Source organism: Micromys minutus, assembly GCF_963924665.1.
Source record: "Micromys minutus genome assembly, chromosome: 1".
NCBI lineage: Eukaryota > Metazoa > Chordata > Mammalia > Rodentia > Muridae > Micromys > Micromys minutus.
In genome coordinates, this window is record NC_137969.1 from 104,249,058 (window position 1) to 104,271,704 (window position 22,647).

A 22,647-nucleotide genomic window follows, 5' to 3' on the forward strand; every position below is an offset into this window, starting at 1 on the left:
GACACAGGCCTGGGCACCTTCCCCACCCACTCCTCTAACCTGCTTATTAGCTTTGAGCACAGTACGAAGTGTGGTGATCTGTTCCCGCTTGGTACTCAGCAGTGACTTCAGCTTGAGGATCTCCTCCATGAGTGCTTCCTTGTCCTTGTCCACAGCAGGGCCCAGCTCCTGTGAGGCAATCCGCTGCCGGGACAGCTCAGTTGTACGGTCTACAGCTGCCTGCAGGTGCTTGATCTGGTCTCGGATAATGGCAATCAGGTTGTAGATGTTCATAGGTTCCCGGCGGGGGTCACTCAGTGGTGATGGCAGTGAAGAACTGGGTGAAGGGCTGTTGTCCCCAGTCCCACCATCTGCTCGGCCGACCTCTGTGGCCAACAGCCCCTTGGGCAAAAGGACAGGTGAACGGCGACCCCGGCCCTCTGGGCTGGTGCGGCCAGCCTTGCCCTGGCCCTCACGGTAATAGTCCAGCATGACGCGGTTGGGTGTCTCATTGTTGCACATGCACACATGGTGGTAGAGGTTGGCCAGCTCTTCACTGAAGGTCACCAGTTCATCCTGAGCCACATTCAGGCTGCCCTGGGTCTCACCAGCCACATCGCTCACCTTCTTCAGCTCCTTTTCCAGCTGGGCCAGCAGCTCTCGGTCCTGGTGGCTAGCCTTCTCCAGCTGAGAGACCTTCTCGGTGAGTGCCTGGCCCTCAGCTTCATAGCGGCCCTTTTCTTCTGCATGCTGGGCTTCACGAGCTTCATGTGTGCTGCGCAGTGCCTTGAGCTGCTCCCGGAGTTCGCCAGCCTCAGCCACAGCCACATGGTACTTGCAGGCCAGGATCTCAGGCCCATTGATGTCAACCTCATAGTAGTCACCATCTTCATGGCTATCACGGTCCTTCTCATTATCTAGGGAAGTCTGTCGCTCCTTGCCAGCCTGCAGGCGCCGGAGGGCACTAAGGTTCTCTGTGAGGCGGCTCACCTTTTCCTGTTGCTCAGAGAGGGTTCCCCGAGCCTGCTCCAGCTGCTTCTGTGTGTCCTGCAGTGTTGCCAACAGACCCACCTTCTCCCGCTCCATCTGCAGAGATAGATGTAGCAGGAAAACAGGTCAACAAGCTTAGAAGACTCCAGGATGACTGAGCAATATCTCAGGTTAAAACGGACCATGGGCTATGCCAATTCCCTGATCATGCCACTAGTTGACAGCAGACTGGACAGAATTCCCCACAAAGACCTGACTATCACCAACAACAGTGGTCATCCAGAGAGGTTCACTACACGTGTGCTGGAGGGCAAATGTGGAACTCTGTTCTCATGTTATAGAGAACACTCATTTATAGAGCAAAGAAAACTCTCAGATATGACAGTGTATATGGCCCTGCTAAGACTCTAGCTGTGGTCTGTAGGTAGGAGTTACATTAGGGGCATGTTACCTCACCCATACATGCTTTTGGTAGCAAGGGGAGCAACATGGGTACCAAGATACTAAACCTTACACAATAATCAAGAACCTACTCCTCTGGGACACTACTCTTTACCAATAAGAGTTTCATTTGTGGTATGAGGAAATTAAAGGCAGCCTCATGTCACTAAAGCACTGCTTATACGAGGTGTGCAGTCCTGCAAACATTGCAAAAGGCATGGGGAGAGGGAGGATGGAACATGAGGCCCTGCCCGCTCACCTGCACCAGCTGCTGTTTCAGCTTTTGGATCTCAGATATATGGAGCTCACTGAGCAGGTCAGAAACAAGGCTGGGAGAAGGTGGAGCCAGGCCATCCTTCCTGGGTGTGGATGTCTTGTTGTCCAACGATGATTTGACCAAGCTGCTGTGCTCAAAGCCATTGACCAGGGCTTCAGCATCGTTGTTAGGCTCTGCAGTAACGGTATCATCACTGAACTTGAGGCCATCTAATGAGACCTGCAGGTGACTGGTATAGAAGGAATCGTTGATGCTCATGTAGTGTGACAACTCCTTGCGTAGGTTGTTTTTCTGCTCCCGCTCTGTCTTCAGTGTCTCCAGCGCCTCCTCCAACTGCCGTTCAGAGATCTCCTTAAGCCGTATGGCATCCTCTAGCTGGCTGTTGAGGTACTCCGTCTCCTCCTCCAGACGCTTGATTTCATGTTTGAGGCCCTCAAATTCCACCTAGGGAATAATACAAATACTCCCACGTCAAGGCAGTATAGAGGCTCCACTCAGGTTGATAAATAAGGATAATGTCAGAACACCACCTCCCCAAGCACCAAGAACAAGGGCACACAGAATGAAATGCCACTCTGCATAAGAGGGCAGTGGCTGCAGCTAAGGCCACTTCCTACATGGAGCAAGATGGGCGCTAAGGAGTGGGGGCTCTAGAGCAGTAGAAGCAACAGAAACCTCTAGCCCCACTGCCGGGACCAGTGTGCCTGGAATGCGCACGTGGACCCTCCAATGCCACAGCTAAGGACTCGCCATGGCGGCTGCCAAATCCCTATTATGCTTCTGAAAATTAGTACCAGTATGTACTGATCCTATAAAAGTTAACATTAACATCTAGGCAAATCTCCATGAAATGTGTGCACATCTACGTGAGTGCACGATGCATGTATACAGGTGCCCACATCACTGTGCACAGGTGGAGGCTCTCTCTTTCCTCTTTATGTATATGAATTCTGGGAACTGAGCTCAGGTCACAGGGCTTGCACTGCAAATGACTTTACCCACCAAGTCATTTCACCAGCAATAACCAGGTATTTTAAGGCACATAAAATATATTCTTTCCTATGTGTTATGACCACTATTTTGAATCATATTTCAAAACAAATGAACTGGATTTGCCCTCCAGGCTGAATGCTTCAGCACAAAGCCCTCAGAATGCAGGCTTGGGAGAGCTGGAAGGTGAGCGTGTCTTGTTAATGCAACACAATTTGGGAGTGGACAAAGGAGTAAATGGAAGTTGATGCTTAATGTGAGGCTCAGGGTTTGTGGGCATATATTAAAACATCTTACTGTAACAGTAAGGAAGTAACGAATGAATCTCTCTGGGCTTGGGGCAGGAAGGAAAACCTGGTACAATATTGTAAGTGTGCCCACATTCCAGTGCCCCAAATGGGGGTGAAGAATCTCACATGTAGAATGACTCCACTGAGGGCAGGGTCTCCTTGAGGTTCAGGTTTTTTTTTTTTTAGAGCAATGTGGGCATAAGTACCGATCAATGCCCAATGGCACCTCATGCTTATAAGCTACAGGATGGAGCTATGAGCCCTGCTCCTGTGGTTTTCCAGCACCAGAATCCATCTCTTGACTGCTGTGCAAACACAAAAGCATCTACAGATACACACACGGGCTTCCTCATGCATGGATAAATACTGAGTCCCTGATGGTAAGGCCTCAGCTGTAAGATGACCGAGTGTTAAAGGGTTCTAACAAAAGCAAGGACAGCATCCTTGGCATTTGAGGGTAAAGTCTAGGATTTTCTGAGAAGTTCCCTGCTGCCTACACATCTTAGGGTGTCTCTGAACATGAGGTGCATGCTCAGGCACTGTGTGGCTCTTAGCTTTACCCAGCCAGGACTCCCTAATCCCTGTCATGGGCAGGGGGGACATCCTCCATCTCTATAACAGGCAGAGTCATAGCAATATCTCAGGCTTCATGGTCAGTCTCTGGGGGTTTTAGTTCACCCTGTTTTTATCTATCTGAGTTTCCCCCATACCTTGGTGGTGTGGAACACTGTCCTCCAGGCATGACATGGCTCTTGCTGTCTCGAAATTAGAGCAGCCATGATTACCCAGCTCAGAGACCCTCACAAGATCAGGCCTATACACATGCTCTCATAGAAGGAAGGGTAAAGTGTATTAGACCCTCACCCAAGGTTCCAGCCACTCCCTCCCTCCTGCACCTCACCCCCTAATCCTACCCGAGCTATCTTAGAGGTTGCTAGAGTAGACAGGAAACAGAAGGCTAAATGAAGAGAGAACTCCATCTAGCAACTGTTAGAGGTCATCACCAGTGCCAAGATGGAAACTGTTTTAGTGAAGTAGCTCTTTTGGAATCACCCATGCTCCTGTGGTCCCTCACCCATGCTCCTGTGGCCCCTCACCCATGCCCCTGTGACCCCCTCACCCATGCCCCTGTGACCCCCCTTCACCTACATTCCCATGATTTCTCCTCAGTCTTACTTCTATGAGTAGGCTCAGTATTGTCACTGATTCACCAAGGTAGGTTTTCTGGTATGCCATCAGCACCCTATCTCTGCTAAGCAGAAACAGACTCCCCAGGAAGGGTCATGGGAAATTGTCATACTAAAGTCATGGGCCTAGTTTCATGATCTTGCAGTGCTAGGTGCTGAGATTTATTCCTCTGTCTCTACTCTGAAGGTAGCACTGGTCCTGGCCTCAGGTATGTGGACCAAGGTAGAGAAGGGGAAGATGGAGTATGACAGGACTTGGATGCCCAGAGGTGATCCTACTCTGGAGACTTGCCTGGTTCTGCCTGAGCACAGACACTTGTTTCTGCAGGCTGATGTTCTCCTCCTCCAGTTCAGAGTAGTCCTGAAGTAGACGGGCCTCCCGGAACTTGTACTCCTTGATGTCATCCCGCAGGCGACCACGTTGGATCTCCACATTCTGGTTGATCTTCGGGGCAGAGAAAAAAAGCTGTGTGGGTTACTTCTATAGCTGTCTTCCAAGTATCACAGGGGCTCAGCACAGCCAGGTACGCTGTGAGACCTTTGGGAAACAATGTGGCTGCCTGGAGGAGAGAAGCCCAGGGCAGTGGGGTTTGTGCAGAGCAGCAGACAGTCCATGGTCAGATCTCTTCTACTTCCCTTAGGGATGAAACTTAAGGCAAGTGACCCAACCTGCTCTGACCCTGCTGAGCTCTGCAGGCTCCAGGTGCTCCCCTCTCTAACTGAAGCAGTAAGGGAGAACAGGGAGTCAGAGGTTATGGTATACAGCTGAAAAAGGAGGAGGGTTTCACGAATCTAGGCAGGAGCCATCTATGCAGGGGAGCAGTCTTTAGGCGATAAACATCAGGCAAAGACATTTTTTGCATAAGGTCAGCAATCACATTTGGATGAGAGGAAGATGTTGCCATCCCTCTAAGCCTCACTGGGAAGGTTTGCTCTTCTCCTGGACCTGAGCAAGGCACTGGTGTCTCTAACATGGCCATGCCCACATCAAACAATACACTTCACTGGGGACTTCACTCATGCCCTAATTCTGACCCATGCTCCAGCTGCAAGATGGGGCCATCTGAATGGTAACTGGTAAGTGGGGAAACACTGTGGCTTGTCTGCATATGTCTACACCAGAGAACAAAGCACACCCACACAGAACCCTGCACATCAGTGTTCCCAGTGTTCCAGGTGGACACGGCCCAAGTATCCATTGGCAAAGGAATGGATAAACAAGACATGGTCTGTCTATGCAATGCAGGGTTGTTCAGCCACATTATGGAATGACGTCTTGACACTTGCTACAACACGAATGAGCATAAAGACATTCTGCTAAGTCAAAGAAGCCAGCAAAGAGGTTGTGCACTGTATGATTCCATTTATAAGAAAGATCCAGAACAGAAAAGTAAACTAGTAGGGGCTACTCCTAGAGGGGTTTGAGAGTAACTGCAAAACAGGCTTCATCCTGGAATGATGAAATACTCTAAAGTTAACTGAAAGGCAGGGAGAGTGTATCCGTGGCAGAGGGTTTGCCAAGCACTGAATTCAGGCCTTGGGTTCAATCCTCAGCACCACAAAAAGAAAAATAACTGTAGAATGGTACGCATGCCTATGACTATGGAGATGCTGAGGAGACAGTGCTAGGGGGCACAGAGCAGTGGAACTGAGCTTGTGGCTCAGTGTTCTGGAGCAGGTGTGTTATTGGTTTGGGGAGGCCATCTGAGCATTAGGAACAGGGATGAAAGCAAGCCCGAAGCACATTTTTAAGTGAGTTGTATGGGATGTATACCATCAATCCAGACTGTGGGAACTGTCACCCTGCACTGCCTGCACTGAACACAGGACCCAGGAGGACTCAGACTGTTCCCAATGCTTGGATGGCCTCCCCAGAACAACACACCTGCTTCAGATCCCTGAAGAAGCAGCCCAGACCCACAGCTCTGTCCTCACTAGCACTGTCCCCCCGGCATTGACAGGAACTGCTCCTGATCACATTTGTGTGTTCATCTGAAGGCCTTATGCTTCATAAGATGCTATGCAGGGGGAAACACAAAACAGTAATGTTAGATCAGTGAAACAAAATAATACCATAAAAATGGAGAAGAGGAGGAAAAAGAGGAGGAAAAAAAGTAGGAAGAGGGAAGGAGGAGGAAGAGCAGCAGCAGCAGCAGCAGCAGCAGCCACACTCCCATGTAATGGTGCACATCTTTAGTCCCAGCACTCGGAAGGCAGATCTAAGTGGGTTTGAGGCCAGCCTGGTCTACAAAGTGAGTTCTAGGACTGCCAGGCTTCATAGAGAAACCGTCTTAAAAGGGGAAAGGAGGAACACAACAGAAAGTGGAAGAAAGTGACACATGGCAGGCACTATGATAAATGCTTAGCATTCAAAACTAAGACTTAATTCATAATCCATGAAGACAGATACAGCCTTCTTCTCATTAAGTGACTACTAAAAGAGGCAATGAAACTAACACCAGAAGAAACGGATGTCACAGGAAAAATTAAGAGAAGGCCAAAGGGTGACAGAGCACCACAAGGTGGGAGAAGGTGAGGAAGACACATGCTAAGACAGAGAGAAACAGCCCCAAGCACAGCTACAATGTGGGCAAGACCACAGACCCCTCCTGAAAGCCTGGGGTGCTATACCGATGGAAGCACACCCAGGCTCTCTGCAGCACACCTAGATGGAACTCCAAGAAGGGTATGGGAGGAACTGCTAAAAACGCTCTCTCTGCCAGAAATGATCCCAATTCCTGCCCTCTCTCAGCCAACTTTAAGACGCTTGCCATGAAGAAAGTACTCAAACACATACAAAGAGGGTTCGTATGGCCACAGCCCTCAGGGCAAGGTGCAAGGCCCACCATTGCCCCAGGGCTTATGTGGTAGGAATTAGAGACCTGGAGGGCAGTGTAAGACACGCAATGGTAGTTTCCACATGGCTAGGGCAGAGTGTAGCTTATGTGGCTGAAGATGGGGGCAGAAGGCCAGGAAAGGCGCTTAAGGGCACGGGTCCAGAGCCATACAGGAGCGTTACACCCCTACAGCAGTGCCTGTATGTTCTGTGAGTCCTCAGTGCCTCTATAAGCCTGACTCTCCTGAGGCTCTATAGGAGTTCTATTCTTCCGCCACTGTAGACCCAGGATCCAGGGTACAGGCCAAAAAGAGTTTCCCTTGGGTGGAGTGTATGCCTACATAGACCTGTGGATGGGTGTTCTTTTGGAAAGGCAAGCAAAGAGAAATGTGCACACATAGATGTCATGTGCTGGCAAGGTAACACCACAGACATGTTAACTGCATCTTTTCTGCTGACAGTACAGGACTCAAACATATACTTTCTTTCTATGAAGACTGCTTCCAACCCCAGGCACCAAGCCTTAGCAAAGAAGTAGCTGGCCTGCTGCCTGCCACCTCCACCCATCACATGCCCAGCTCCTGAGAGCTCCAGCAGGCTCCAACTAGCCACAGGGGTTTAGTTTTCCCTCAGAAAAGCATCTCCTCCCAGGGTGAGTATCTGATGTCAGCCCAGGCTCTGCTCTGTGCAGATGCAAGCAATGGGCATATGGACTCAGAGCCAACCACCTAAAGTCCTAGCCACCTGCTCTCCTTCACCTGGACCCCCTGATCTCAAGGTGCTCACCAGCATGGTGTGACAACCACCTACCTCAAGAGGCCTCTGTGTTAGAGGATTGTTAGTCCTTTTTTTTTTTTTGTTTGGTCTCTTGAGCTCCCAACCCTTCCCACACAGGATACTTGTCCATTAATCACCCAGGGAGCATTCTTTTCCTCTTCTGGGATTAATGGGTCTCCAGTCATCCATCTGAGAAACAGTGTCATGTCTGCAACAAGTCATTCCTTGAATGCCCATCTACCTACCAGGAATAATGCCAACAAGACAAAAACTGACTGAGGTGTCTACTATTGGTCCTTCACACAGCACAGAGATCATAATCAGGACCCTAGAATTGTTCTATGATGTAAACCTCACTTTTTTCATGTGCCAGAACCCTGAGAGTGCCATTAGGATGAGGGTCTGAGACATTAGAACTATCTGACACAGGTGAAGTTGCCTGGTGCTGTAAAGTTAACACTGGCTTTAGCCATCTGTCCGGCAAAGCACAGGCCATGAGGATGTGCTGTTGCATGGCAGGCCCAAGGACTCTGATCTAGAGGCATCAATAGCAGGGAGTAGTCACTTCCCCTGGTGTGGGGTCCTTGAGGTCTTCAGCTCAGTCTGAATAGGAGGTGGGGAAAAGGCAGCTTCCACTCCTGGAGCCCAGTGCATGATCTCATTTCCTCCCATAAGTGTGGTTCCGGTGAGGGTGGAGGAGGGGCTGTCACTGAGGAAGAGAAGCAGCCCCAGTGACAGTCCATCTGTCTACCCCTCCTTCCTGAAAGGCCAGTGCAGGACTGTCTCCCACATTCAGCCCCTAGGCAACCTAGAAGGCTGGATGGCCATTCAGGGCCGGAAATGAAGTCAGTGATTTGAGGACAGGCAGGTCTGGGGTGGAGGAGATTCCTGTTGTTCCTGTTTATGCTTTAGAAGGAAATCCTGAGTCTCCCTACACACCCCTTAGCCGCCTTTGCTCTTAAGTGTTCCCTTCGGTGTCCCCAAGTGTGTGGAGGCTCCTGCAGCCCAGCCACAGGCAGCCCTTCAACCTTTACCACCTACACATCTGTCTAGGGCAGAGGTTCTGTTCTCACAACTGTCTCCACCATTCTTAGGTCTGGTTTGTCCTCTGCTGTTGTCTTCTGGCTTAGTATGACTGTCCCCCCACTATCCTACACTAGGCCCCCTGGCTAGCATGACTGTCTGTCTCCCCACTATCCTACACTAGCCCCCCTGGCTTAGCATGACTGTACTCTCACTATCCTACACTAGGTCCTCTGGCTTAGCATGACTGTACCCCCACTATCCTATACTAGCCCCCCTGGCTTGCATGACTATACCCCCACTATCCTACACTAGCCTCCCTGGCTTAGCATAACTGTACCCCCACTATCCTACACTAGCCCCCCTGGCTTAGCATGACTGTACCCCCACTATCCTACACTAGCCCTCTGGGTTGGATTTGGTCTTGCAGGCATGTGGAGATTCCTTATGACCTTTCCTCCTACCTTCTCCTAAAGGCCTCTCCTGTTTTCCCTCCCTGTGACTTGGGACACAGTTGCCTCCAGGGCCCTGACTACAGCACACCCTCATGGCCCATGTTCTGCTGACTTCCTGTGAGAACATATGCTGCAGAGGATAGGTTTTCGAAAATACAAAGATGCGCAGAGAGCTTGGAAGACGTGCAGTCGAAGAAACACAGAGTCTCCTAAAAAGGGTTTCAGAGACTGAAAACAAGGCTTTGTCTAGGCCTCTAGAGCAAGTAAGGGCTAAAGCCAGTGTAATCCCAATCCTGAAGGATCCTGAACCTAACTCCCAAAACCATGAACAGGTAGACCTCAGCCAGAATTCTAGCTCACATAGAGACTTTTAGTAATGGGTCCTCAGCTTCCTTCCTCAAAGCCCCACAGATTCTTCATGGCTCTAGGCTACCAAATCACAAGTCGTGCCATCCAATATTCAGGCTGCATTACCGAACCTTGATATTCCTCCTTGCACATGGTGTCACCTGCCATTCATACATAGCCAAGCCCTGCATGACAAAAACCAAACAGACAAAAAACCCAAAACCATTCTTCAAGCAAAAAGTCAACCAATGACAAAGCATCCTGTGGACACTAGGCCTAGTAACATGAAGGACCGACCACCATGCTGGTCAGGGCCTGCTCAAAGGACTCTTGCTTGATACCACTGAGGTGGCATAGTTCAGGCACAGAACTGTTTGTATGTTTACCTGAGACCACGGGAGCAAGATGCAGCTTCAATGAGCCCACTTCAGTGATAGATGCTACCCCATCTTACCTCTTTCAGTTCCTGGGCCACAGATGTGAGGCGCTCATTCTCAGACTGAGTGTTGGTAAGGACATTGCGCAGCTGTTTCAGCTCTGTCTGCAGCTCCAGCACCTTCCGCACATAGTACTGCTCCTTGGAGGCTGACTCCTGGATCAGGCTCTCCTCCCGGCTTTCACCATCAGCAGCCACCTTCTTGTGGTTTGTGTGTGCCTGGCCAAATGCCTGCGTGGAGAGACAAGACATTTATGAGATGGGTGTCCTGGGGCTGCAAAGCAATGGAGATCCAAGACCACAAGGAACATGAAGGCCCTTGACCTGGGAAGCAGTTCTATGCTGTGCATGTGTTAAAGCACACATGCCAGGCACACTTCATTACAGGGAAACCATACTAGTCTTAGGAGCATTATGTGGTGTGACAGGAAAGAGCATGAAAGATGTAAGACCACAAACATACATGGGACTTTGTAAAGAACTAAGTTTGAGGCCCGATGATGTGTACCAGCTGGAACGTAACCAGGACCAGCAAATAACTGGTCTGTCTATACTCTGAGGCTAGACAAGCTAATAGGGAACAACCCCAGAGCACACCCAAGATACATTCCAGATTTTAAAATTAAGGCTTTGGGAGGTGTGTTAGGCAGTAGACACAGGGTGGGAAGCTGCCCCATCTTGCTACCTGATGTCAAATCATCATTTGTTCTGGGACAAACTGGGGCTGGGCAACCAGTGCCCCCAGTCCTAAGGTCAGGGCACAGTAACAATTAGCTAAAGTGGCTACCTCAGGGTGTGCAGAGACGCATGTACCTGCGTGTTTCAGACATGGGTGAGGAGCAAGTATGTCAGGTCCTGGGACGCAGGAAGAAAGTAGAGCAACTAGCAAAAAGTGCTGGCCTCACCCACCACCACATGGCAGTCATGGGAGATCAGCAGCTGTGCTGTATCTAGACTTGGGCCCCTGGCAGCCTGGCCTCCATCTTATGTCCTCTGAGGGCTGTGCCACCTCCTGGGCCTTCCTTCCCTGACTCTTTGTAGGACCCATGGCTCATGACAGAAAGCAATATTAAAAGAAGAGCTACTGAAGAACAAGAAAATAATGCCTTTTACTACTTTTAAAAGAAAAAGGGATTTTTTTTTTTCATTTATTACTTCACAAATCTAGGAATTCAGACCAAGAAAACAATGAGCAAAAAAAAAAAAAAAAAAAAAAAAAAAGCCACATTGCATAGGGATGTCACGGAGCTGAGAAGTTTCTAATACTTATACATGAAAATGCAGAAAAAATTCCTTTTCATTCTGTGAGGGCACTGGCAGAATGGAGCAGGGTGTGGTATGAGGCAATATTCTGTGTCCCAAGAGACTGTAGGAAGGCCTCACAATGGGCCAGATGACAACACAGTCAGTAGTAGCACGGGAGCATGTGTGGAGGGGTAACCTGGGCTCACAGTGAGACACTCCTGCAGCCAACTGTAGATATCTACGTCACCCATGAGATGCCAGGTCTGCTCATTTGCTTTCACTCTGTCTACTGTGCACAAATCAAAGAGCTCAGCTTTGTGATTTCTAGTCTGTTTGCCTTGACCCTGATTCCAGGGAAGGATCAAGCCACAAATTGCTACCTCCACAGCAGCTGGCCCATGGTGCCTGTCCACCATAAGACATACAAAGGAAATCAAAGCCCAAGCTGGCCCCAACCCAGGGCTCTGGGACTGTACTGAAGAGTCCAGTACACATGGCCCCTTTGGACACACCCGTCAACTTGGGATTTGGGACAAGGACATCTCAGAAGTTTTCCCCAAAGTATGATGGTTAAGCACTATGACACAATATTCAAGCCTAGGCCTGCCAACCTGGGCACTGACTTCCTCCACCCAAGCTACCAGCCTGGGGCACAGGAGCAGCCATGGGCGGCTTTTCAAACATATTGTGATGGAGACATCTACCTCCAACTGAGAAGATAGTCACAGGGACAGACTCTACTTCCTGTGTGGGAAACTAAAACTGGAAAGTACAGGAACAATATGATAGCACAGGGCTGGTGGGGTAGCTCAGCATGTAAAAGCGTCTGCCATCAAGCCTCACAACCTAAGTACTGTACTCAAGACCCACGTGGTGGGAAAGAACTGACTCCCGAAAGTTGTCCTATGACTTCCACATGTGCATTATGGCATTCGCATGCCAGGCATACGCACACACAAATAGTTTTAAATATGACAGGATACGGGGAGTCCCCCAACAGCCTTCATGCCATCAGAGGAGCTTTGGGGCATGGCACCTAACATGACTGAGGCAGATTGCAGGCCTGTGGAAGAAGACTACAGACAGAGCAGTAAGGGCAGCCAGAACTAAAGACCACACGAGTCTTCCCTGAGGGTGGTCAGTGTAGGGTGAAGGAAGCCATGGGAAAGTTCAGTGTAGGAGAGCAGGAACAAGCCCTGACATAAAGTCTGAAAACAAGCTTGTTCCCACTACCAAAAGGGACCCACAATTCATAGGCTCAGAGAGCGTGTCCTGGGCCTGGCAGACTCACAGCACAGCAGAGCAGACTGTAAAGACAGACCATGAAAAGATTCATCCCTTTCCAAGTCACTACGCACTAGAAAAAGCTCAGAACATGTTCAGAAAACAAACATCCAGCTGCCAACAGGGTAAGCTCCACGGTGAAGACCCAGGGAAGAACTGTTCATCAGCAGATAGCACACAGCCCGAGCAGAAGGGCAGACAGGCTAAAACTCAGGGACCTGAACCTAATCCCTCAATCAGAAGCACAGAGCAAACAAAGGTCACAAAAGATCCCAGTATCATTTCTATAGAGGAAAAGCAGGGTCCAACAGCGGACACACTGCATCAGAAAGAATTAAGCAATTCTGAAAGGCAGCCAAAATGAGGGCCCAAAGGAGAAAAAATTAAAATAAAACTTAATAAACCCAAGAGAGTAACCATGGAGTGTGTACCATTTTCAAGGAGCCTAAATCTAACCTCATCACAATGCCAAAGTTCCAGCAACTTTTTCATAGAAAATGACCAGTTCGTTCTAAAGGTCATATAGCAATTTAAGGACCTAGAACAGTCTAAATGACTTTGAAAGAGCAACATTACCCCACCTACTACCATAACCCAGAGGTGCTTCACTGCTTAGACACGCCAACTGACCTGACAAAAGCTTTATGGGAAAGATAACCTCTGAACCAACAGCACGCACACACACGCGCGCGCGCGCACACACACACACACACACACACACACACACACACACACACAGAACTTCAGAGCTGAGCATGGTAGTCAACAATGAACGCATGTAATCCCAGCTACTCAGGAGGCTGAGGGGGAAAACAGCCCGGGCAATGGAGAAGGTCCCATCTTGGCAGAAAAACAACCTCAAGGGGGCTGAGTGGTTTCAACGATGGCCATGTAAGAATAAGGCCATAGTTTAAAGTCCCCAAAGCTACATAACAACCATATGTATTAGTGTATGCACCTGCAATCCCAGCTCTCCATAATTTTAAAATACAGGGCCTGAGAAATTGCTCTACAGGTAAAGAGCATTTGCCATTCAAGTCTATTAACCCGAGTTGAGTCCTCAGATCCATACAAATAAGGGTGGAATGAGAGTCTGTTCTACAAAGTTTTTCTCTAATATGCTGTAACGTGCATGCAAACACACAGATGATAAATTAAAAAACTAAATATGGAAATTCATATAATGAAGTACTATTCCCAGTTTTTAAAAAAAGACTTATTGGCACATCAACATAGATAGTTAGACCTCAAAAATCTCCTTGGTGGATAGTCCAGTGGAAAAAAATAGGTTGTTCAATTCCCTTTACCTAAAACTCTAAATGAGCACACTGAAATGGAGATGTGGTGGGAGGTGTGGTGAGGGGGACTCAGAGGGAGCAGGAAAGACCAGAGACAAACTCATCACCTTGATTTTCTGATGGTCTCATGAACATATGCCTGCATGAAAACTTACACCGAATACCCCAATTCATGAAGCTTACTAAAGCCGTCTAAGGATACTTGCATGGATGTTCCTGAAGGGCTATACCCCTCACCTGCAGAATATGAACCTACAAGACACAGCCTATCCCTGTGGCCACCATGGCCAGCTTATAGGCTATGAGGCTGGGGGTCAGAGAGGTGGAGACACCTGTTTGGGCACACTTATTTTGACCTTTTCAGACACCACTGCATTCAATCCTATACAATGTTTCAATTCCATCTTTAATCTTGCTGTGCTTAGGACCATCTTCCCATTCTTTCGGTTGTAGGCCCCCTACTGTGCTCCCTTGAGTAAATGCTCCCTGAAAAGGTGGTCCTGACCTGCAGGTTTTTGGGGGATAGCTGTGACCGTGTTAGTAGATTTCCCTGGCTCATTCTGCAGGCCTCCCAGGTGGTACCCCAGAAGATGGGAGCCTTTATCACCCAAGTATCATGAACCAGCCCCTGAACAGCAGAAGTAGCCTCTAACCTCCCCCCCACTTCCACAAACTTCCACAGTTGCCTCAAGGAAGGAAGAAGACAGGGAAGCAGACTAGCTCTCCTCCAGTCTTAACCGCAGGATGGTGGATGCTCTGTGCTTTGAGGAGGAGCAATGCTCTGGTAATGTCCTCAACACAGGCTCCTGACCCACCTCCTGCCTACTGCTCCAAGTTGCCCAGGTTCAGCAAGACCCAACAGGGCCAAGAAAGCTGGAGCATGAGGTCATGGCCAGTCAGGCGCCTACAAGAGGAACATAGCCCATGTTTGCTTCTGGCCAACACACAGCCCCCTGGGATGCTGGCTTCAAGGTCAGCCACACCCATGCAGCTATGGTGCAATCTTCTGTGCCTACAAGGAACCAGGCCAATCATGATTTCAGCAGCTGGATCATCCTTAGCCAGGATGGGAGAAGAGAAGCTCTGGGTAGGAAGAAAAACCATAGCAGCCCTAAGGGGCAAATTTCAAAACTAAGCATGGTGTGAATAGAGTCTCAGGTGAGGGAATAGCCTGAGCAATGGTATGGGGGGTGAGAGTTAGGGGATGAGGAGGACAAAAAGCCTGGTCAGGAAGAGCAGTTGGGACAGGTGAGGCAGCAAGGCAGAGCCTTGTGTCTACAACAAGGGCTCAGTACCTGTTATCCATGGAATCTCCCAGATGACGACATCCGAAAAACAGGAATGCCCTAAACACTAGACCACTTCATGGTGCGGTGGGGGAGGACGGGCTGCATAAGCACCTACTTTGCACACAAAAATTGAGGCAAAACCGTTTTACCACAGGTAAAGCTTGGTCTGGATGTATTGTGGGATGGTATAACACTGAGGAAGGGCTGATGGGACAGGACTTTGGGATCACATCTAAAAGATGTGTCTTTATCCCTCCACTTCTGAAAGCCAGACAGCAAGGGAGAGAATAGACCCTGGATACATGTGGGAGCACACAAACCGACCTGTGCCCACCACCATCTCAGGAAACGACAACTAACCTCATATGGTACTCAGTTGATCCACCTCTGAAATATGTTATAACAATGCAAACTGGGGACCATGTTGGGCACAGATTAGTGTCCCTTAGCTCCCTCACCTATAACCTGGGTTAATAATGCCTCCAGCCTGAGGTCAGACCTGAGTTAAGAATACCTTTCAGCCTAAGCTTGCTGCTGAGAGCATTTGGAGTCAAGAATTCCCACATCAGAGATGAAGCAGCCTCTCAGCCCCTTGAGCCCCACCCAGTCCCCAATAACAAAAGCCTTCAAATACAAATTCAGGCAATCATTCTGTTTTCTTTTGCCTTTCCTGGTGGCCCAGACGGAAACATTATGTCTGAATGAAAACAAAGCAAAGAACTCATCTCTGGCCCACAGTCAGCATACTGAGTGCTCCCTGGCTCCCAATCCCAATGACATAAAATGAAGGCAGCACAGAGCAGGCCAAGGAATCCACAACAGTTGCTTAAGTTCTCAACAAAAAGGGCAGAAGCTGAGAGCCAGTGTCAGAAGCAGCAAAGATATGGTCTGCCAGGCACTTCCTATGATTTTAAAAATAGGATCTGTGGCCCTAACTATGGGATGCCTCCAGAAGTTTCAAAACACTGAAGGCTATCTAATGGGCTGGTATAAATAAAATTTATTGCAATATCAGGTTGTTTCCCAGAGAAAGGGTTTGCTGAAACCCAGACTAGGCAGTAGTTCCATCCTCCCATGGCCAGGACACCTGCAAAGCTTCCTACTGTCACCTGGGTGTACCAACAACTCTCACCAACTCTCAAGAGTTCCTTCCCATGATTTGTTGTAGAAAATCTAAGTTTATCCAGACAAGGGTACACCCCCAATCCTATGCTTGGTACAGAGTGGGAAACAGGCAGTTGGTCAGAATTTTGTGGGTATTTCTTGCTAAGACTGTTTGAAAACTGGGCTACAAGGCTAAGTTCTAAGACTGGGTGTGAGAATGTCCAGCCCTATGTTGAGAGAACATGAGCCAAGGTTATCCACGACCAGCCTACTAATGAAAAGAATGAGAGCTTAGAGGATCAGCCCAAATTAGTGCCTACCCCCTCCAGCTTTCCTCGCAGTTGGCCAGGTTCTATGGAACCCACAAGGTTCCTGCTCTACAGTCACCCAGAAGGGCCAGCTTGGCTCCCTACCAATGCCTACTGAAAGTTTCCTCACCTACAAAGGAAAGCCCCAATCACTCACCACTATCCAGAGAGTAATGTGGACAGCTCACTGTGAGAGCTACTCTTCTGTACAAGTGTACAGACTGACCCTTCAAACTGGAGAACACATGGAGGGCCTGAGAAGAGGTGTAACCAGAACTCAAGCCCTCTGCCCTGACACACACTATCCATGGGGACCTGGGCCCCTGGAGAAGGTCTATGCTAACAAGCCAGGGAAGAGCCCTCCAGGCAAGGCTATCCCAAAGAATTCTTCCTAAACCAGTTTGATCATATGACGCAGCAGGCACAATGCTTGACAACCCAGGGGAGCCGGCCTCTACAATCTAATGAGACAAGGCTTGTTCCAGGAAACAGATTCCACAACAAAGCCATGATCCTCCAACCCTTTGTCTGGGCTGATCCAGCACGGCCTACCCACAGACTGTGGGTTCCACACTTGTCCCAAAAGGGCCACCACGCCTGTATCAGGCTAGGCTTGGAATCCCAGGAATCCCTAAGCTGTACCAGCTGCCTATCCTGGCACACCTGCTGGGCAGGGCCCCTTCTACCACCTGCTGAAATGAGGATGCCATTTGGTTCCTGGTGAGGGCTGCCAAAGCAAAGAAGGTATGTTTCTTATCTACCCCCCACCCCACCAGGAGAGAAAGGGGACACAAAGACAGTCCCATCACAGCACCTGTCTTTCTATCTAGGCTTGTTAAAATGCCTACAGGCTGGCACATGTGCACTATCAACCTTTACTAAAAGCATTTACCATGCCTGGCCTCTGATGGGTACCAACGGTGAAATGTACAGAATCAGGATCCCCAGGACACAGACAAACTGAAAGATTCAACACCCGTTCACATATACAAGCCAGTGAACTACTACAAAGAGGAATCCAGTGTCTTTTTAAGCCTGGAAAAGAGCTGAGGTAGACAGGGAAAAAAACCACACGGGCCTGGGAGGTACCATTAGGAAGGGCCTGTGAACCCTGCTCCATCCTGAGCAGCTCTATGTGGCTGCTCAGTCACAAATTACCAGGATTCCACAAGACACCAAAAGGCATCAAATCTTATTAAATTCAAGATGATGCTCTGGATATTAAGCTGAAAGAAATGCAAGCTCAACACCATTTAGAGATAAAGAACTTATAGTATTAAGAGATTAAATCTATAATTAAAGTTTGATTAAACCTATGCTGACTGGAAGAGGGTAGTATACACCATGTAAAATTGTTAAGTGGGTAAAAGGACCATCAGGGACCTCCCGGCAGGACAGACGAAATTTTCTTCCCAAACAGCCATTTATAAGGAAAACTACTACAAAGAGCTATAAATGATGAGTGATCTGAAATAGGAAGACACTGCTAGCATGTTTATGTGTCGCAGAGACCAAAATAGTTTTTGTTTTTATCTAAATCTAAAACTTCTGAAAAATAAATGCAACAGAAAACTAACTATGCCAGCATGTACCCAAACACACAAAAATTGAAAAATAATCTCTTCGTTAGGAAATGCATGAAGAACCAAACAACAGGAAACAGTAAATAAAAAATAGAAACATCTTATCAACATTCAGAATGGCTGGCTGTCCAGCAGGACTATGCAGGGGAAGGGCTGCCACTAAAAATAAACACTAATGATAAAAAGAGCTGCTCCCTGACTCTGAACAAAGTAGCAAGCCAAAGTCTCACCCAGCAGAGATGGACACAGAAAACAACACAAGGCAACCATATTAGCTTAGTGTGTGCACCCCAAACTCAGGAGCTCAACACTGAATGCTCAGTGACAACCGCAGCCATGTAAGAGTTAAATTCCTACATTCATGGCTCCACCTCCCTTCTTTAGGTAAGCCACACAGTAGGACTTGGGCCCAGGAGTCACATTCCCTAGGCTACACTCAAATGGGGCTCTGAAAGGATCTCAACAGATCTTCCCTTCCAAATAGCAAGTGCTCAGAAACCAATCCCACGCTGATCACAGAAGTCACAACTCAGCAAACCCAATACACAGAGTCTGCTTTATGAATTAGTCCCAGAAGAGCATACCCTGACCTCAAATGTGGGATAAACAAGTGTGAATTTAGTGTGTTAAGGAACAAGACAGGCCGAGAAGTCACATGCCAGAAGGAGGACTATTGACTGTCACACATAAACTAATTACTTAAAGGAATTGAAAAGGAGATTCCCCCAAATGAATTAAAAGGTAAATTTTAAAAAATCTTCAAAGTAGATTGTTCAGTTAGAAATGCATAATTTAAAAAATTACACTTAAAACCTTTACCTCAAAGCACATATTCCACAGATGCTACTTTCAGTAAAAATGACACTTATTCAGTATAAACTATAAACACAGTAACAAGAAAGGCTTCATATTAGTAAAGGAAGATTATCTTTCATGTCATGCAAAGTTCTTTCCTTTTGGGCACCATAGGTACAGAGCCTTGGATCCTTTGATAATTTCTGAAGACTGTGAAGAAATGTATCTAGAAAATTCTGCAAACACAAATTCTCCCTGAACATTAATGTTTTAAATTTTTGTTTTATTGAGTCAGGGTCTCCTGTATCCCAAACTGACCTTGAATTTACTATGCAGTCAAGTAGGACTTTGGATTTCCTTATCTTCCTGCTTCCACCTCCTGGCTGCTGGACGTTCCACACTAATCCTTATTGATGTGGTACTGTGGATGGAACTAGGGTTTTGTGCACTAGAGAAGCACTCTATCAACAGAGCTACATCCTCAGGATCCACACATACCACACATTTTAAAGCTACAGCCCATCTATGAACACCATTTTTTGGATTCAGGGTGACTGAACTCAGTGATTTTTGGGGAGTGCATTTACAGTTGTATGACAACCAATACTAACCTTATAATAATACCCCTCTTCAGAAAGAAACCCTGTTCCATTTCCTAAAACTCCCAGCTCCACTTTCCCAGAGTCAGACCATTTTTAAAAGAATCTATTTTCTGTTCCTATAAATTTGTCTATTTCTGGACATTTCATGTAATTCATACACTATTGGTCTCAGTGGTTTTTCCACCCAGTACATTTTTTTCCCTGATCTGTGCATCTTATAAGCTTTAATCAGTCCTCTATTTTTTTAAAAATTAAAGATTAATTTACTTTATATATATGAATATACCATAGCTGTCTTCAGACACACCAGAAGAGGGCATCAGATCTCATTACAGATGGTTGTGAACCACCACGTGATTGCTGGGATTTGAACTCAGGACCTCTGGAAGAACAGTCAGTGCTCTTAACCACTGAGCCTCTCTCCAGCCCTCAGTCCTGTTTTTATGGCTGTATATTATTCTACTGCACAGACAGGCCACATGTTTATCCACTGATCATGTAATGAACATTTGTGTTGTTTCTCCTTTGAGGCTATTAAGAATAACAGTACTAGTTGGGCAGTGGCAGCGCCCAGCTTCAAGTAGATCTCTGAATTTGAGGCTAGCCTGGTCTATAAACCAAGTTCCAGGACAGCCAGGGCTACACAAAGAAACCCTGTCTTAAAAAACAAAGAAAGAAAGAACAGTGCCGTAATCCTCTATTTAAACACTGTGATCCTCCATCTAAAAGCCTTCTAAGAATTTTTAGGTCTTTGATTTTTAATATTTTGAGATGGGGTCTCTATGTAGCCTAGGCTGACCTAAACTAGCTACACAGCCCAGACTGGTCTTGAATTTGTAACTTTGTTACCCCTGTCTTTTGAGTGCAGGAATCATAGGCATGTTCCACCATTGCAGGCCTTCACCTATAAATTTTTGTGTGGATGTATATTTTTAAGTCTCTTGGGTATCTGTCATGGTTTGTGAACTGTCCCCACAGGGTCATGTGTTTCAGTAAAATGTCCCTAGCTATCTGATGCTATCTGGGGAGGCTGTGGAACTGCTAGAAGGTAGCACTAACTGCAAGGAGGATGATCACTGTAGGGCTCACTAGGGGAATAGGGCTTGGTTATTGCTCAACTCTCTTCAGGCCAGAGAGCTCTGCTTCTTGATCTTCTACAATGTAACCACCTGTGCTATAAGCTCCTGCCACCAAGCCTGAAGCCACAGCAGCCAGGCCATGATGGACAATATTTCCTGAACCATGAGCCAAAAAATAAATCCCCCCTCCCCTAAATTGATCAGTCCCACATTCCACCAAGGAAAGGAAAACAGGAACTAATACATGCTTGGAAGGGGGCTGCTAGGTCATACTGCAGCCTCAGGCGGCTATCTTCAAAGGGATACCCGCCGTACAGTCTACCTGCAGAGCAGCACTTCTAGTCTGTCCACAGATATGCTGTATTTACTGTCCGTCTATGACAACGACCGCCGTAGTATGTGGTCTCTCCATTTTATAGTAAGAATAGTGGCTACCAATGTGTAGGGCCCCTGAGGTACCTTACTGCACTCAACCCTACCTCAAGGCTCTCAGAACTCATGTTCGGGAAGAAGACACCCAGGTTCCCAGAGGCACGAGATTAGAGCTGTCACTCCCCCAACTGTTGTCTCCTTCCTCAGCACTGTGTCAGAGCTGCTGCCTGATGGAAGAGGATGCGCAGTGCAATTTTTAAGAACAAAGAAGATGCTCAAAGAGACATCCAACAAAGATCCTAAGAACTCTTTATACTCTTCAACGGTCAGAAACATGAGAACAATTCATGAAGAAGGCTAACAATCCATGCAAAGGGCTACTATACCAATTAGAATGGCTGCACTTAAAGCCACCAGCAACACCAAGGGCCTGCAGTGAGGATACGTGCTCTGCACATTGGTCTATCTGGTGGGAAACTCACTTACTGCCTAGGCAGCCATTCCACCCAGAAGAAATGAGCACCTGCAATCCACCTAAGTATTGCAAAACCCACTGATAAAAATGTCCCGAATGTGGTCTATCTGACACTGGGTGAGGAAAGTATGGTACACCCATAGGCAATCACCATGCAACAAGAAGTGTGAACCTGCAGGCACCACAATGAGGATGAACTTTACAAAGTAACGTAGTGAACACACCTAAAACAGGGAATATGTGGATCCATGGGAAACACCAAAACTGAGCAAGATCAGCCCATGGTGCCAGCAATTCCTGAAGACCCAGAAAGCAACCCCAGGAGGCTGACCATACATGTATGTCTTCATACTCTCTCATTGGCTGCACTCACTGTGATGAATCATAGAGCCATACAATTGCAATCTGGGTACTTTCTGTAGCTCTCACAAGGCACTGAAAGCTCACTTTAACTTTAAAACCTAATACAAGGACTAGGAGTGAAGAGATGCCTTGGGGCTAGAAACACCGGTTGCTCTTGTGGAGAACTGGGTTCAGTTCCCAGCACCCACATGACAACTAAAAACCATCTGTAACTGTAGTTCCAGAGGATCTGGTACTCTCTTCCGGCCTCAGCAGGCACTGCATATATGTGTACATGCCTACACATATATACAAAAATAAATTCTTAGAAAGTCTCTTTAAGGGCTGGAGAGATGGTTTAATGTTTAAGAGCACTGACCAATCTTCCAGAGCTCATGAGTTCAAATCCCTGCAACCACATGGTGGCTCACAACCATCTGTAATGAGATCTGATGCCTTCTTCTGGTGTGTCTGAGACAGCTACAGTGTACTTATACATAATAAATAAACAAATCTTTTTTTAAAGTCTCTTTAAATGACTATGAATAAAGCTTTAAGATAAACAGAAGAAAGTCAACTATGTTTCAATTAAGATAACCTGGGCCAGTGAGATGGTTCAGTGAGTAAGGGCATCCAAACCTGACAACCTGACTTTGATCATGAAAGAAAAGCATGAACTCCCAAATTGTCCTCCAACCTCCACACATATGCACATATATGTGTGTGTTCACATGAGCACCAACACATATATACATAAATGTTAAAAGAATTTTTAAAATAAAAAAGAATGGCCCAACACCGCAGACAAAGTAAAGTGTTCCTGGAACACACTCCTGGCACAC

At 47.5% G+C, this 22,647-nt stretch overlaps 1 protein-coding gene across 2 annotated transcripts in view; it reads right to left on the reverse strand.

Moving 5' to 3' along the window:
- BICD2 (BICD cargo adaptor 2) overlaps positions 1–22,647 on the reverse strand; it is a gene marked incomplete at its 3' end in the record, with an annotated part of 44,990 nt that overhangs the window by 7,016 nt on the left and 15,327 nt on the right. For both annotated transcript variants that reach the window (XM_080938442.1, XM_080938441.1), the window contains exons 2-5: positions 10,048–10,260; positions 4,447–4,599; positions 1,670–2,131; positions 40–1,065 (exon numbers count right to left, since the gene is read on the reverse strand). In XM_080938442.1, the coding sequence (XP_080794568.1) occupies positions 40–1,065; positions 1,670–2,131; positions 4,447–4,599; positions 10,048–10,260 (1,854 nt within the window). The remainder of the gene's footprint in view (positions 1–39; positions 1,066–1,669; positions 2,132–4,446; positions 4,600–10,047; positions 10,261–22,647) is intronic.